The sequence below is a fragment of the Nematolebias whitei genome, chromosome 4 (genome assembly GCF_014905685.2).
Source record: "Nematolebias whitei isolate Nwh7 chromosome 4, NemWhi1, whole genome shotgun sequence".
Classification (NCBI taxonomy): domain Eukaryota; kingdom Metazoa; phylum Chordata; class Actinopteri; order Cyprinodontiformes; family Rivulidae; genus Nematolebias; species Nematolebias whitei.
This window is the reverse complement of record NC_056501.1, coordinates 18,416,022-18,429,323: the sequence shown is the minus strand read 5'-3', so window position 1 is coordinate 18,429,323 and position 13,302 is coordinate 18,416,022. Positions and strand designations below refer to the sequence as shown.

Here is a 13,302-nt window from a genome sequence, read left to right as displayed (position 1 = left end):
GTAAATTATAATTTGTTTACTTGTAAACAATACTGAATACCACATAAGCGTTAAACTAAACATGTTAATATTCACAAAAAGACCCCCAAAGTGCCTGACAAGTTTTTGTTTAGTGTCAGTTTGTTAATTCCCTTTAAAACACAAATGATTAATAATATTCTTAGGTTAATGAGCTTTATTAGAACTTTTTAATACAATTTTGTTGGAACTCAAGAATTGTACATCCTGAGAAGCTAGGTTATTGGTACTGCTTTGCTCATCTTAGTTGAGTACAAGCACACTAATCATTAAATTGTTTCACATTTTTACACAATCCATGAAACACAACTGTTTAAAAGGTAAAAGAAGAAATTAATCATTTTCAAATGTGACCAAACCTTGTAGTAAATTAAGTCTTTCAGTCCTCTGAATACCTACAGCTTGAATAGATTCATTTACTGCTTTTTAGCCCTCTCATCAAATTTCCTCTGCCTTTACTAAAATGAGATTTCACTTTATCCTCCTATCTTGTGTCATGATAGAACAGAGCAGGAAACCTTGCACTATTCCAGTTTCATTTACAGAGAGAAAAAGACTGATGGAAATGGAGACACTCCAATAAACATGTATTTAGGTACACTGCAAAACCACATCATCTTAAGCCAAAAGAAGAGTAAAGGTAAAATGTGACATGTTAGAAAGGCTTTTCGCTCAAGAAGAGCCAAATCTATGCAAAAGTAAAGCTGGAAGAGAGTGAAATGAACTGGATCTGTAATCTACACGAAGAACCAGAAAAAAACTGGCAATAGTTGTTAGGAGTAAATGCCTTCCTTATGTTTACAATAAATTTTGTATGGTAAGAACTTATACATCAGTGGCGAGAAGAAAGGAATAAAGCAAGTGAGAGATGGAGAGGACAGAAAAAGACATGAAAAGGAGAGCAGGGGAGGAAAAAAGAAGAAGATCAAGCCTATGAATGAGCTGCATGCACATTACGAAACAAAGAAGCCCTTTGAAGCTCTCTCAGTCAGAAGCAGTTTCATGGTAAAACAAGAAAAAGCATCCTCTTTAAAGAGATAAGCTTCATGCTGCACATAATGTTGGAAGAGATTACTCTGTCTAGGCACAGCTATCAAATGAGATTAAGATATGTACATTCTTGGTATTCAAGGGGGGACCATTTTAACCAAATTGCAAGCACAAGAGTGTGCACTATATTTCAGAATGTAGAACTGTTCCTATGCCAGCACAGCGTTGTAGCCGGCGCAAGAACGTCCAGCTGCAGCATGTAAATTATTGTGTACTCTGAAAAATTGCATGCAGAGGGAGTGTTGTCAACACGTTAGTGATTGACGGAACTACTTAAAACGGCCAACACTGCGGCAATGATCTTTCAGACCTTATTTAAGGATCCTTCTGGCAATCTAAAGTCATCCAGGGATAAACAGATATGGCATATAGAATGTCAAGAAATTGCCATATGGCTTAACTCTGCTGAATATTTATATACAGACACGAAAAAATGACTTCTCGCATAACTGAAAGGTCCAAGACAACGTTCTGGGGACTGCATTGTTATCAGCTATTCCATCGTTGCAGAGCTCCTCAATCCTCAGTTGTTTGACTAGTTCATTGATTCTGCACAGTAGCTCAGTATCTGTGCAGTGATATTTGGAAAAGCCTGATAATAGTCGGATGTTGAGTTAGCATGTGTCAAAGGGAATGTTGCACAGTGATTTATGAGCTAGCAGTTCCACTGTGCTTTTGTCTTGGTTTCAGACAATTTTACAACTGACAAGACAGCCCTCACTGCATTTCAATAAGTTGAAGAAAGCTTTCTCTGCGGGTGTGCATTCTTCTGAATACAGAATTAGTCTGGTGGATTGTGATAAGATCTGGAGCAGGCTAAGAAAAGGCCAAACACTAGCATGAATCACTCACTTGAAACCTTAAGGCTGAGCAGGAAGGACAAAACTCACTTAATGGCTAAGTGTGCACATTATACCATTCCTTACTTTTCCAGCACACAAACACTGTAAACGCTTTCTTGAACTCGTTAGAGTCGCTTCTTATTCCAAACAACAAGACAATGGACAATGTATGCTTTAATGAGAATTGGTTCGTTTCTGTGAAAATGACTGAGGCACACCAACAGAAGCAGAGATGGCTGATTAAAAGAAAATGAACATGCTGAACCCTTGCTTGACAAACAGTACCAGAGATTATCACAGCCTCCATCTTTCTCAGAGACAAAGATTGAACTGTGAACATATCAGGAGGGTAATAAACACTGTGGAAACTATCAAGAGGACAGAATGATGAAATAATTTACAGGTTTTGCATTTCTTCATTTTGCTGATATAAACTTACTTTTCTCTTACTCTTCCTTTTAATTTCTGTCTATCCCTTATCCACTTTTGCTGCAGGCAATGAAGCATGTGTATAATTAGAACAAAAGACGCTGGGAATTGTCTCATTTTGCCATCCCCAAGAATACCGTGCCAACACATGGAAAACGTGAATAATCTCAACTTGAGCTCTCTGCTCACCAATCATATATTTTCACATATAGTCAGCCGGGAAGGAATTAATCAAATTGTTCTTGCTACCTCAGATCAAAGCTTGCATAAAATTATCATCTTTGAAACATTATGTGAGGAAAGTTGGTCTTACTCAAACACAAAACTGTTACATAGACTAAAAACTTAAAGCTACATTTCGGAAAGACACACATGAACCAAGTTGCCACCTGGAAATTACTTGTGGGAATATCTGGGTTTGCAGCACAGAGCTAAAGCTAAATGTCCTCTATAAAATCCTTTTTATCAGTGAGGCCTAAAAAATATTGTTAGAAGCAAAAAATATACATTTAGTTTAAAAAAAAGCAGACAAAACATCTAGACTTCTGTTCTGAAATTGAAGATTTTTCTCTTCTCATAAGCTGTTTCCTTACAAACAGCACTAGAATAGGAAGTGAAACATTTTCATAAACCAAATAGAAGTTCAGCCATTTTTTTATTTTTTTTTTATTTCTTATTTTCATTTGTTTGGGATTTGTCATGCTTTGATTGACAACCCAGACAAGTGTGTTATGTGTAAAGTTATTTCTGCTGTCCTGTTTATCAAAAACCTAACACTAACCATGGCTTCTACAGCTTTGACAATTACTTTGGATAATTTCTGTGTAATTCACATGATGTAACACTTGGCTACAATGATGGCAGTGTATGGGCATGATTGCCAACCATTATGTGTAGAGCTGTAACACTGTGTACAGCAAATGAGCTTTTTTCTACTCTTTGCTTTGAAAATGGACCAAAAGGAAGCTACTGTGTTTGTTTTTTCTTCATATGTAAGTTGACAACATGGACAGGTAACATGAAGTGGCACATCACTGAACATGGCTGACTGATTGTGCTATAGCATGGCAGCAATTTCAAAACTGTGCCCTGAACAATACAAGACAACTAGACAAAATATCACTCTTAGGGGGCTTCTGAGTAAAATCTCTCAGAGACCAAACAGAGATAGACCATGGGTGGCTTAGTAGCCAAGAGCTATTCTAGGAAATGCTTGCACAGTCCTTCCACACTAAACCCCTGGCTTTCTGCTGCACTTCTGAAATAAATGGCACCAAAGGCTGAAAATGTCTTTGGCTCCTTTAATGCTTCTTCCTACATTTTACTCATATAGAACCTGAGACATTAATCTCAGGTACAATGAGGATATAATGAGAAGAACTGAGTCAGGGACGCAAAGCCACAGATGCTGTAAAATGAATGAGTAGGCACAGGGTTTAGAGAGCTATATATTGTGAAAAGGGCAAAGAAAATGATTGCATATGATCATTATAATGAGCTGAACATTTGGTTGGTGATTTTCCAGGCATGAACAATTCAAGTCATAGCACTGGAGATGTCCCGCCAGTATGGAGAGATTTTAAAAATTAGTAAGCAAGGCAAGCAGCTAGTGGTCTGTTCATCCCATCACAGTGTTGATACCATCTGAGACATCACGGAGTTCCCAATTCTGTCTCGCAATGAGCTTTCACATGTGTTTAAGACGTCTCCCAGAGTGCTAGCATATTCCTATTTAATTCAGTTTAATTTGTTTGTGCTAATGCAATTTGCAGTACACAAAGCATTGCATTTTGCATAGATTGTTCATGCAGAATTTATTATACTGTCTCATAATGCAGAATTTACAGCTGACTCCATTAGGCAAGAGAGAATATTGCACTGCACTTTAAAAGAGAATCAATTAGATGAATCAAGAAAAAAGCTTTTCATACACCTACAAGAAGCATCTGTTAACATAATACAATGCATTACTTTTCACCTGCCTTTAATATACTACACTTTGTTTAGTACATATAACTTGCAGGATTTTGGATTTGGAGTGTTTGTGCTGTGTCTGCACTCTTCCCTGCACATTCTCTGATACACACAGTGAAAGCTCAATCTGGTTTTTCCTTCTCTCATATTAAAACTAAAATAAAATATTAATAGTTGGTATAAAACACTTCTGGTTTCACAATGTATCCCACTTTATGTCAAAGGTGGTTATATTTTTTAATGAGGATTTTATATTAATTCAAGTTTATAAATGTACAAAAGAGTGTAGCAGAACTGAGTTCTGTAGCAGGTTTTGTAAATTAAAATAATGCAGGACTGGAATCATAACACATGAAATTTCAAAATAATGCGAGCACCAGCTAATTAAAAATGGTAAATTAATCAGACCTGGGGCAGACACATGGCCTGCTGTAGGCAAAACAGAGTGCCAGAGCTCTATCAAAACCATGTTTGCTGAATATTCTTCTATTACTGAAGACAGTCATTTGATTATTTGAAAAAGCCAATTAATTTTATACGTCAATTCATTTTTCCTAGCAATTATTAATCCAAGACACATCACTCTATTGGCCTTTAGTTTATCAAATATATGACTGTTGAGGAGCTCTTTGCTTATGTTTCTGAAACTTGTTTAATAGGTTTTTTTTATTCCATTGAAAATTTGACATCATTCATCACTGTTAGTGGTGTAGATCTTAGAAACTTGTAAGTTAAAATTTCATTTTTAAACACTTTTCATGCTGAGGTTGGAGACGCAAATGCAACAAAAAATGGGATACATGCAGTTGGCTCAAGAAAAAAGTATCAGAACTCTAACAAATAAACTATTCTATACTTTTCTCTTTAAACAATACAGATAATATTACATACTGGAATTAGCAAACCTCTTGGAAACTTTTAATATGAATGTTCTTCAACATGTAATTTTCATCAATGTGAATACAATCAGACGTGTAGCAAGATGTTCAAAAGTTTTAGTCATTATTAAGACAACCAATTTTATGGAAAGATTAATGGAGAAAGACAAACTGAAATAAATAAATAAATAAACAACACTTTCTGCTTTTTGATAAATAAAAATATTTTAAGAAACACTAATGCAACTAATATTTTCATCATAAGAATTCAGAACAGTGATTTGATCATTTCATGGGCTGTTTTGTTGCATCTGGATTAGCACAGCTTGCCAATGATGATGGAACTCTAACTGCTGACTCATTTCCACAAATGATGAATAAAACAAATAGAACACTTATTAAGGCTCAATAAATAGCAAACAAAAGCAAAAAGAGTGTCTAAAATGTCAAGTTGTTTCCTTAAAAACTGCATTGTTTTAAAATGGATTATATGGAGCCTAAAGTTTGATTTCAAAATGAACAATAAAAAACTTATTGAGCAGTTTATGATAAATTTGTTCTACATGAAGGGCTACATTTGTTTAAAGTTAATGCATGAGGTTCATTTAAAAATATATTTGTTGGGTTTTTACTGCAAAATAAGATTATGCTACATGCTAAACCTTTTCTTTTTGAAGTACAGAAAGAGTGAAAGTCTTTGTGTTAGTCAAAATCACAATATACAAATATCCAAAAGTTTGTAGGCTGTACGGAGATTTTGTGTTTTCACACAGAGTCTTGTAAATTCTAATATCAATTTTATATTTATCCATCCAAATGGACAAACATCTTTATATTAAAATTAAGCTGCAAAACAATTGAAAGGTATTTTGATATGAAGAATGAAACCTCACCTTGACCAGCTCATAATGTTGAATCCCATTTATCCCCACGTCAGGGTCAAAGGCCGATGGCACCGGGTATCGGGTGTTGATGGCTGTGTTCTCAGGGATGGAGATGTTTATAACAGTAGACTGAAAAAGTGGGGCGTTGTCATTTACGTCCTCGATCAGGAAACGGATCTTAACCAATCTGAAGATCTCATCGGGCAGCACGGCCACCTCGATCTCGTAGTAGCAGCGTTTCTCATTGAAGACTCCTGAGCACAGCTTCTCCCTGTCAATTCTGTGACTGGTGGTAAAAATCTCCCCCGTGTTGGCCTCCACCCTCACCAAAGGCACGTCGCCTGTTTTATACACAGGCTTGAACTGCAGTGGCGAGGATAGCCTGATGTTCGGGTCAAGATGGAGGTCGAGGTCCTTGCGCAGATTCCCTATGCGGACGTTCTCTGGCTGCTCCTCTTTCACGATGTAGTCCCTCTCCTGGGCCTTGCATAGTAAGACCAAACAGGTGAGCAAGATCACCAGTGCATGCACCTGACTTGCCAAGTTCATGCTCAAACGTCGATGGGAGCTTCACGCCTGCTGCAGCAATTCACTCTGAAGAAACACAGGAAAGAGAGAAAAGAAAGGCGGGAAAAAGACAGAACGCACAACGTCAATGAAGAAAATGACATGGCATTCATGTTCTGCTGTAATTAGTATTACTTTCCCACATTTTATGGCATTTTCATTGCAACCTCTTTACAATCCAACATCCTTCCCATGTCTAAAAGAGCAAATTAGTGGCTTTTTTTTACACAATTAACCTTTGATGACACTGACTAACCAAGGACGCAAGGAAAGGTTAGTGGTTCATGAGTTCCATCAATCCATTTCATTGTTGTGTTTGAATCATTATTTGAACCATGAAAGATGTTGAGTTTATTGTTACTTTGAGTGAACTACCTTGCCTGGAAAACAGTAGGTATGGAAAAAAAAAAAAATTACATTTGAATTAGTCAAAATAAAGTTTCTTCAGAAAGTGCACCTCACATCCAGATTTCAGCTCATTTGGAGGAAGCAGAACTAAGCCTTAAGGAACGGTGCTTTCACGCAAGAATACACATAAACACTTGCACTTGTGCTGCTTGACAGAAGCTATTAATGGAGAGCCTCATTTGTTCTGAATGTAAACAATCGAGCTCTCAAACATTTCATGTTGGCCCATGTGTGTAAGCGAGCACAGTATGATAAGAGCTCTGTTCGAAGAGAGGGAAACAAGGATGTGAAATCCTTTATTTTGAAAGCCACCATCAGTCAAATTACTGACATTTAATTATAACTTCACTGAGTCTCAACAAATGTTTTCGCTTTCTTTCTTTTATTAACATTAAATCTAACCCATTCCCCCAAGGCTGTTTGTATGGATCGCTAAAAACCCTTGAATGCTGAGCAAAAAAAAAAAAAATCTGGAGAGGTGTTCCAATTCATTTGATGCTGTTGTTCTGCAAAGTCTTTGACTGTTTGATATGTGTAAACGCTCACCAAAGGGCAGGAACTCAAACCGCCAACACCCAAGTAGGTCATTGGAATACGATGAAGGAGTCATGCCTGGCAATGCCTTCCCTGCCGGTAGACACTATAAAACATTGACTGCTTTCCACCAGTTTATTAGTAGGTTACTGGGGAGTTACTCTGTGTGGCTTGCTAGCTGACATTTGACTTATTCATTCATTTAGCACATTATCAGGCATGTTTAACAAATGTAGTCAATAATTTCTGTCACGATCACACAGGGTCAGGTTTAGCCAGACAGGCCTTTTAATAAGCTTCTGGCAGCTGGAGTCTGATGTAACTGTAAATATAAATGTGTGTACAGTAGAAACAACAGATATTTATCCCCATTTTGTTGTCACTTCAAAGTGAAGCCGCCATATTTCAGGTAAAAATATATTTCCTGCTCATAAAATTGCTCGCTGCTTATCTGCAGTCCAGCACAGTAAATATACTATATAATAAATATACTATACCAGCTAATTTTATCACTCGTTTTCCCACTGTGTGTTTAAATCTAAATCCCTTCTTGTGTGTTTATTACCCGCATATGTCTTTCATGAGTTTGGCTGCATTCAGAATGCAGATGCCTTGAAATCAATCACTTATTCCTCTTAAAGAATATCAAAAGCTGACAGAATTCACACAAACAGTTTACAGATGGCGCTTTATAACATTCAGAGCTTACCTGTTGTAAAAATAATAAAAAAAAGAGATTTCTCAGAGAATTATATTTTCGACTTCAGGAAATTTCTATCCCCTAAAATGAGTCCTAAAACGGTGCGACTACCTAAACTGAACAACAGGGGGTCCTCTAAATTGGCAAGGCAACGGTGTTCATAGGCACTAAAATGCTCGTCTGGCTGACAGAAGGGAATTGATTAAAAATAAGGATTTCATTAAGCTGGTTTTGAATCTGCAACAATTGCGAGGCGTTCACAAACCACGTGCAGACAAGCTCCACACATCTCATAAAGCTAAGTCACAAGAGACTCATTACAGAGCAGTTAGACTAAAAAAAGCATGGCTGACATTGATCATGGGTAAGAATTTTTAATACTATCACTTTTTTTTTTTTTACTCTATAGAGTACAGGCGGCACTGTCCTGTCAACACACTGATAAAATATATCCTATTAGTACCAGTGGCACACTTTACTTAGAAAAGCGCTTCTTCGAAGCTGTGATGATCGCCACACTGTCCAGGGCTGAGCTTGCATAATGAAGTTTAAATTACCTCCTTAAATGTGATGTGATTTGGTGAAGAGAAAAATCTGAACAGATCAAAGGATGATCTAGATTTTCTCTTCATTGTAAGTGATAATGATGTTCTGCTGGATGACGGGGTGCAAATGCAGAAAAAAAAAAAGACAAGCTTGTGGTTTAACATGATGCTAGAGAGCGGAAATGTACTAGAACATGAGATATGCACTGACAGATACAGTTATTTCACTTAAATTATGTGATTAAATGTGTTATCTTCGCACAACTTGTGGTTTAAATAAACTTCCTGTCTTTTATTATTTTCATGAGTTTTCTACAGTGCCATGATTTCCCAACATTTGCACTTCTTTTCACTTGTCACAACTCTTTACAAACCTGTCCACGAGGGATAAGCTAGGCGAGAGAGGAAATTGTGCTGCAGGGGTGGAAAAAAAAGGTAAGAGGAGGGCAGATTCTAGGTGTCACTCAGAGTGTCTACATTGCTTACATTTCACTAGTCTCCTGAAATGCTATTTTGAGCCCAAGACAGCAGGTTGAATCCAGTAGGCAAACTCAAACTTCCCTCTCGGGAGACACAGTGAAGAAGAGCTGACCAGCCCCGAGATCCCTTTGCGCGACAGCATGATGGACGGGTCTTCCTGGTGTTTGCATCCGCTGAATGTAGCGGTGAGTGGAAGGAAGGGGACGTAAGGCGACTGTCACTCCCTACCTTCACCTCGAAGATGGCCTTATCAGAAACTTTCAGTGTGGTTAATCTGAGGCTGGCACTCGAGAGGTTTGAAGTCCTTTTAAACTGTCAAAGACTTTCTCCACCCCAATCCTTCTTCTGCTGCATCTATTATTGTTATAATAGGCAGTGGATGTGTCCATAAAAGAAGACAATGATCTTTATGGATCATGGCAGCCGGACAAAACAGGTTTCTGTTGTGAGCAGACATTCTGTTCTGTTCGCAAAGTCATGGGAGTTCTTTCATATATATATATATATATATATATATATATATTTATATATTTAAATTTATATATATACACTTTCATATTGTTAATATTATATATAAAAGTGTGAATGCATAAATTTAAATATCGTAAAGTGCCATATTTAGTAGAAATATCTGTGTTTTTTCCACAGTTTATTGAAGTCCAAAGTATTTAGAAAGGGCTGCACTTCTTGACAATTAAATAAACCGAGTAATATTTCTTGCCCTCTCCATTAGCAGACTGACATGCTACATTTCAGCGCTGGAATGGTGGACCTGAAGAGGGCAGTCCATGCAAGCTCATACTCCGCAATGACTAAAAAATTGTTCAAATGTACGTTTATTTATATTGTCTTTATTTAATTTTATTTTGATCCCTTTATAAATACAACAGTAACAAAGCCCAAAATTACTGACAAAGAAGTATCAAAGAAGCCAATGTTAAATTAAAGTAATAAAATGTGTCAACAGTTAAAGCGCAAACTTATGATATGGAAATACAATGAATATATTCATTAGAATTCTAGTAATGTTTATATTTTAGGTGTTGCTTGAAAATATGATGGATTGTGAAATCAATCTCCAAAGAAAAGTTCATTGGGGTTAATCATATTAATTAAACTGTCATTATTGTAAATGAGAATGTCTTGCTTGTTTTAGCTAGCAGCACTAATTCATTCAAGAGATCTGCAATATTCTATTAACTTTTTAAAACTTTGCAGTGACATTGGTGGATGGCTACGAACTAAAATATAAAAATGGACACCAACAGCTGTGTAAAAAGATAACATCTGACTCCTGGAAGAAGCAGTAAAAGCACAGACACTCCAAGAACAAAAGAAAACAAACTGATATTTTCCCTGCAAGACAACCTCGAACTCACCATTCAGCCGGCAACATTTAAACAGAATCCAAGGCAAAACCTACATTTTAAGGCGTTTGTTACTGAAACATGTGGGTTTTTAATGTTCAAACAAGGTCTTTACTTAATGTTTGTACCAATAAATGAAAAATCAAAACATTATTAGTTGGACTTAACTATACTGGCTTTATTTCAGTGGATAAATCAAACTCAAGTTCAGTTTACACCATTCTTTTCTTTTTTTTTTTTAATTCTTCTCACATCTAACATTTTTGGCTCACCATTTGAGAAGTTCACATCACAGTTTGCTCTGACTCTGGAGCAAATTAAACACTCGAGTCAAACAACAGATGGAAATAGACACCATATTTAGGGGGGTAGATAAAAAAAAATCTATGTGAATTTAATCCTTTGGGCAGGTATATATATATATATATATATATAATGTATACAGAATTGATAGTCCCTTATCTGTGGCACGTGAACCGCTGAAGCAGACGCGCGCTGCTGCCGCACGCCCACGCATCTAGCGCCCAAGATGCTGAGAAACCCGGGCTGATAAGTGCCTGCTACTTTCTGACATGACTGTTTGCAGATCAGTGCAAAATAAGACTAATAACGCCCCAAGTCACCATCATCTGCGCAGCATTCTCTCTAAATGCGACAACTTGGGCTTTTCCAGTCGATTACGCTCGTTTGTGCCTTTGGATAAGCTTTAAGAAAACCCATTAGATCTAATAAAAAGAGATCCTGTCGCAACAAAATGATTCACTGAACTAAATTCCAGCCTGTTTCCAGCTGTTATTATAAAATGGGATCAGATCCGAGCAGGTACAAGAGGACCTGAGTTGGATTTAACGCGAACCAAATAAAATAGACTCGTGTTTCTAAATGCGCTCTGAAGAGAACAGGAGGGATCATAAAAGGCATCGTATTTAGATTTGAGGAGAAACAAATATATAAAAAATGAAAAGCACAGCTCACCTTCTCTGCTGGAAACGGTAGATAATTCAGTCGTGAGTGCCGTCGCGGAGAGACATCTCTGATTTACGCACAGAAAGAAGAAGTGCCATGAATGGAGCTGAAGTGGGGGAAACGGGGAGGAAGGATCCTCAGCAGAGACGGCAGGAAAAGACAAACGATGAGGGGTGCAAAAAAAAAAAAAAAAAAAGGTGTTATCCACTACAAAAACTTATCCATGAGCTGAAAAAACGCGGTCCTGGACTGTAAGAGGCGCAAAAAAAAAAAAAAAGCGAACGAGTTTATATATTTTTTAAAGGATGCTGTACTTCCTCTTCTTCAGATGTCTTGGACTCTCATTCCCAAGTCGGAAAGATGCGCAATGATCCAAGCTTGTTTAACATCAACTTTATTTTTTTTTTTTCTTATCCTTAACCTAATTTGGTGAAATGTCACCAGCAATTTTCATGTGCGCCTTTCTCTTTTGAATCCAAGTGAGCCCAAATACTAAAAAAAAGAAAGCAAGAAAGAAAGCTCTTCTAATGAGTCTAATTCATGAAGCAGTCACTTGTTTAGGACTGGTTTAACGTTGCGCACGCTTCCTGAGCAAACTCTTAAATGAAGGATGCAGAGAGCGCACCAACCCCCCCAGTGGAGTTGGATCAAAGTGTGCCTCTGTGCAGCATCACTTACAGGAGCCGGGATAGGCGGTTCACCGTATCTGTCTGCTAAGCTGTGGATGTCTCAGTAGTATTGTATGAACTCAGCTGCTGAACACTGCCCACCTCTCTCCCTCTCCGCTCTCCCTCAGCCTGACATCATGGCTGAAGGAGGAGCCAGGCGCAGATTTAAGAGCTCCGGCTCCTCTTAAAGCCGCACTGCGTTGGAGAGCCATGCTCGCACAGAGACCGTGCGTAAAGATCTCTCTGAGTGGACGAGGACCAGGGCTGTCTCGGATGCTTGCACAGATTTAGTCCACAGATGTGGCTGAAAGCAAAAAAAAAAAAAAAGTGGACACTGTTCTTCTTCAAGCCTCGTCTCAGCCTCCAGTTTGCTGCTGCTAAGTTTGGCATCTTGAAATAATGGAAAGATTCAGATCCTCTCTAAGCTTTCTAGATGGGAACATCCAGGATTGCTCAAAAACATTCCTAAATATACAGTGCGAGAACCAGAAACCACATGCAAACCTTTTGTTTATTTTTTTTGAAAATACCTTATAAATGATTGCATCATCTGACAAACCAGAAGGAAAAATAATGGATTATTTTCACTAAACTGTGTAATGTTGTTAATTGAAATCCTGTTGATTGGCTTTAACCTTTGCTTAACCTTCAGATGTGTAACATCAGCAGTTCATGTTGCAGCTGTGGGACACGTTGTCCAATCAATACAAAAGTTATGTATATTGATCGCTTTAAAAATCACTAATCAAACATTGCTAATCTGCTGCAGCCCAGCTGTGGGAAATGTGATGAATATCCACTCATCAATTCGTGGACATATCGTCTCAGGGGACAAAATAGTCGTAATGTATTTGCCTTTGTCTATGATGCGTGTTCATTTGTACTTTCAGCAGGATGTCTCATCCATCCATCCATCCTTCCTTCCATCCATCCATCCATCCATCCATCCATCCATCCATCCATCCATCCATCCATCAATCCATCCATCCATC

The 13,302-nt window shown here is 37.7% G+C and overlaps 1 protein-coding gene across 2 annotated transcripts in view; it reads right to left on the bottom strand.

Moving 5' to 3' along the window:
* Positions 1-6,665, bottom strand: part of pcdh11 (protocadherin 11) — a 186,164-nt gene extending 179,499 nt beyond the window's left edge. For both annotated transcript variants that reach the window (XM_037675259.1, XM_037675258.1), the window contains exon 1: positions 6,085-6,665. In XM_037675259.1, coding sequence (XP_037531187.1) covers positions 6,085-6,624 — 540 coding nt within the window. In that variant the 5' untranslated portion in view covers positions 6,625-6,665. The remainder of the gene's footprint in view (positions 1-6,084) is intronic.
* Positions 6,666-13,302: the final 6,637 nt, after the last annotated feature.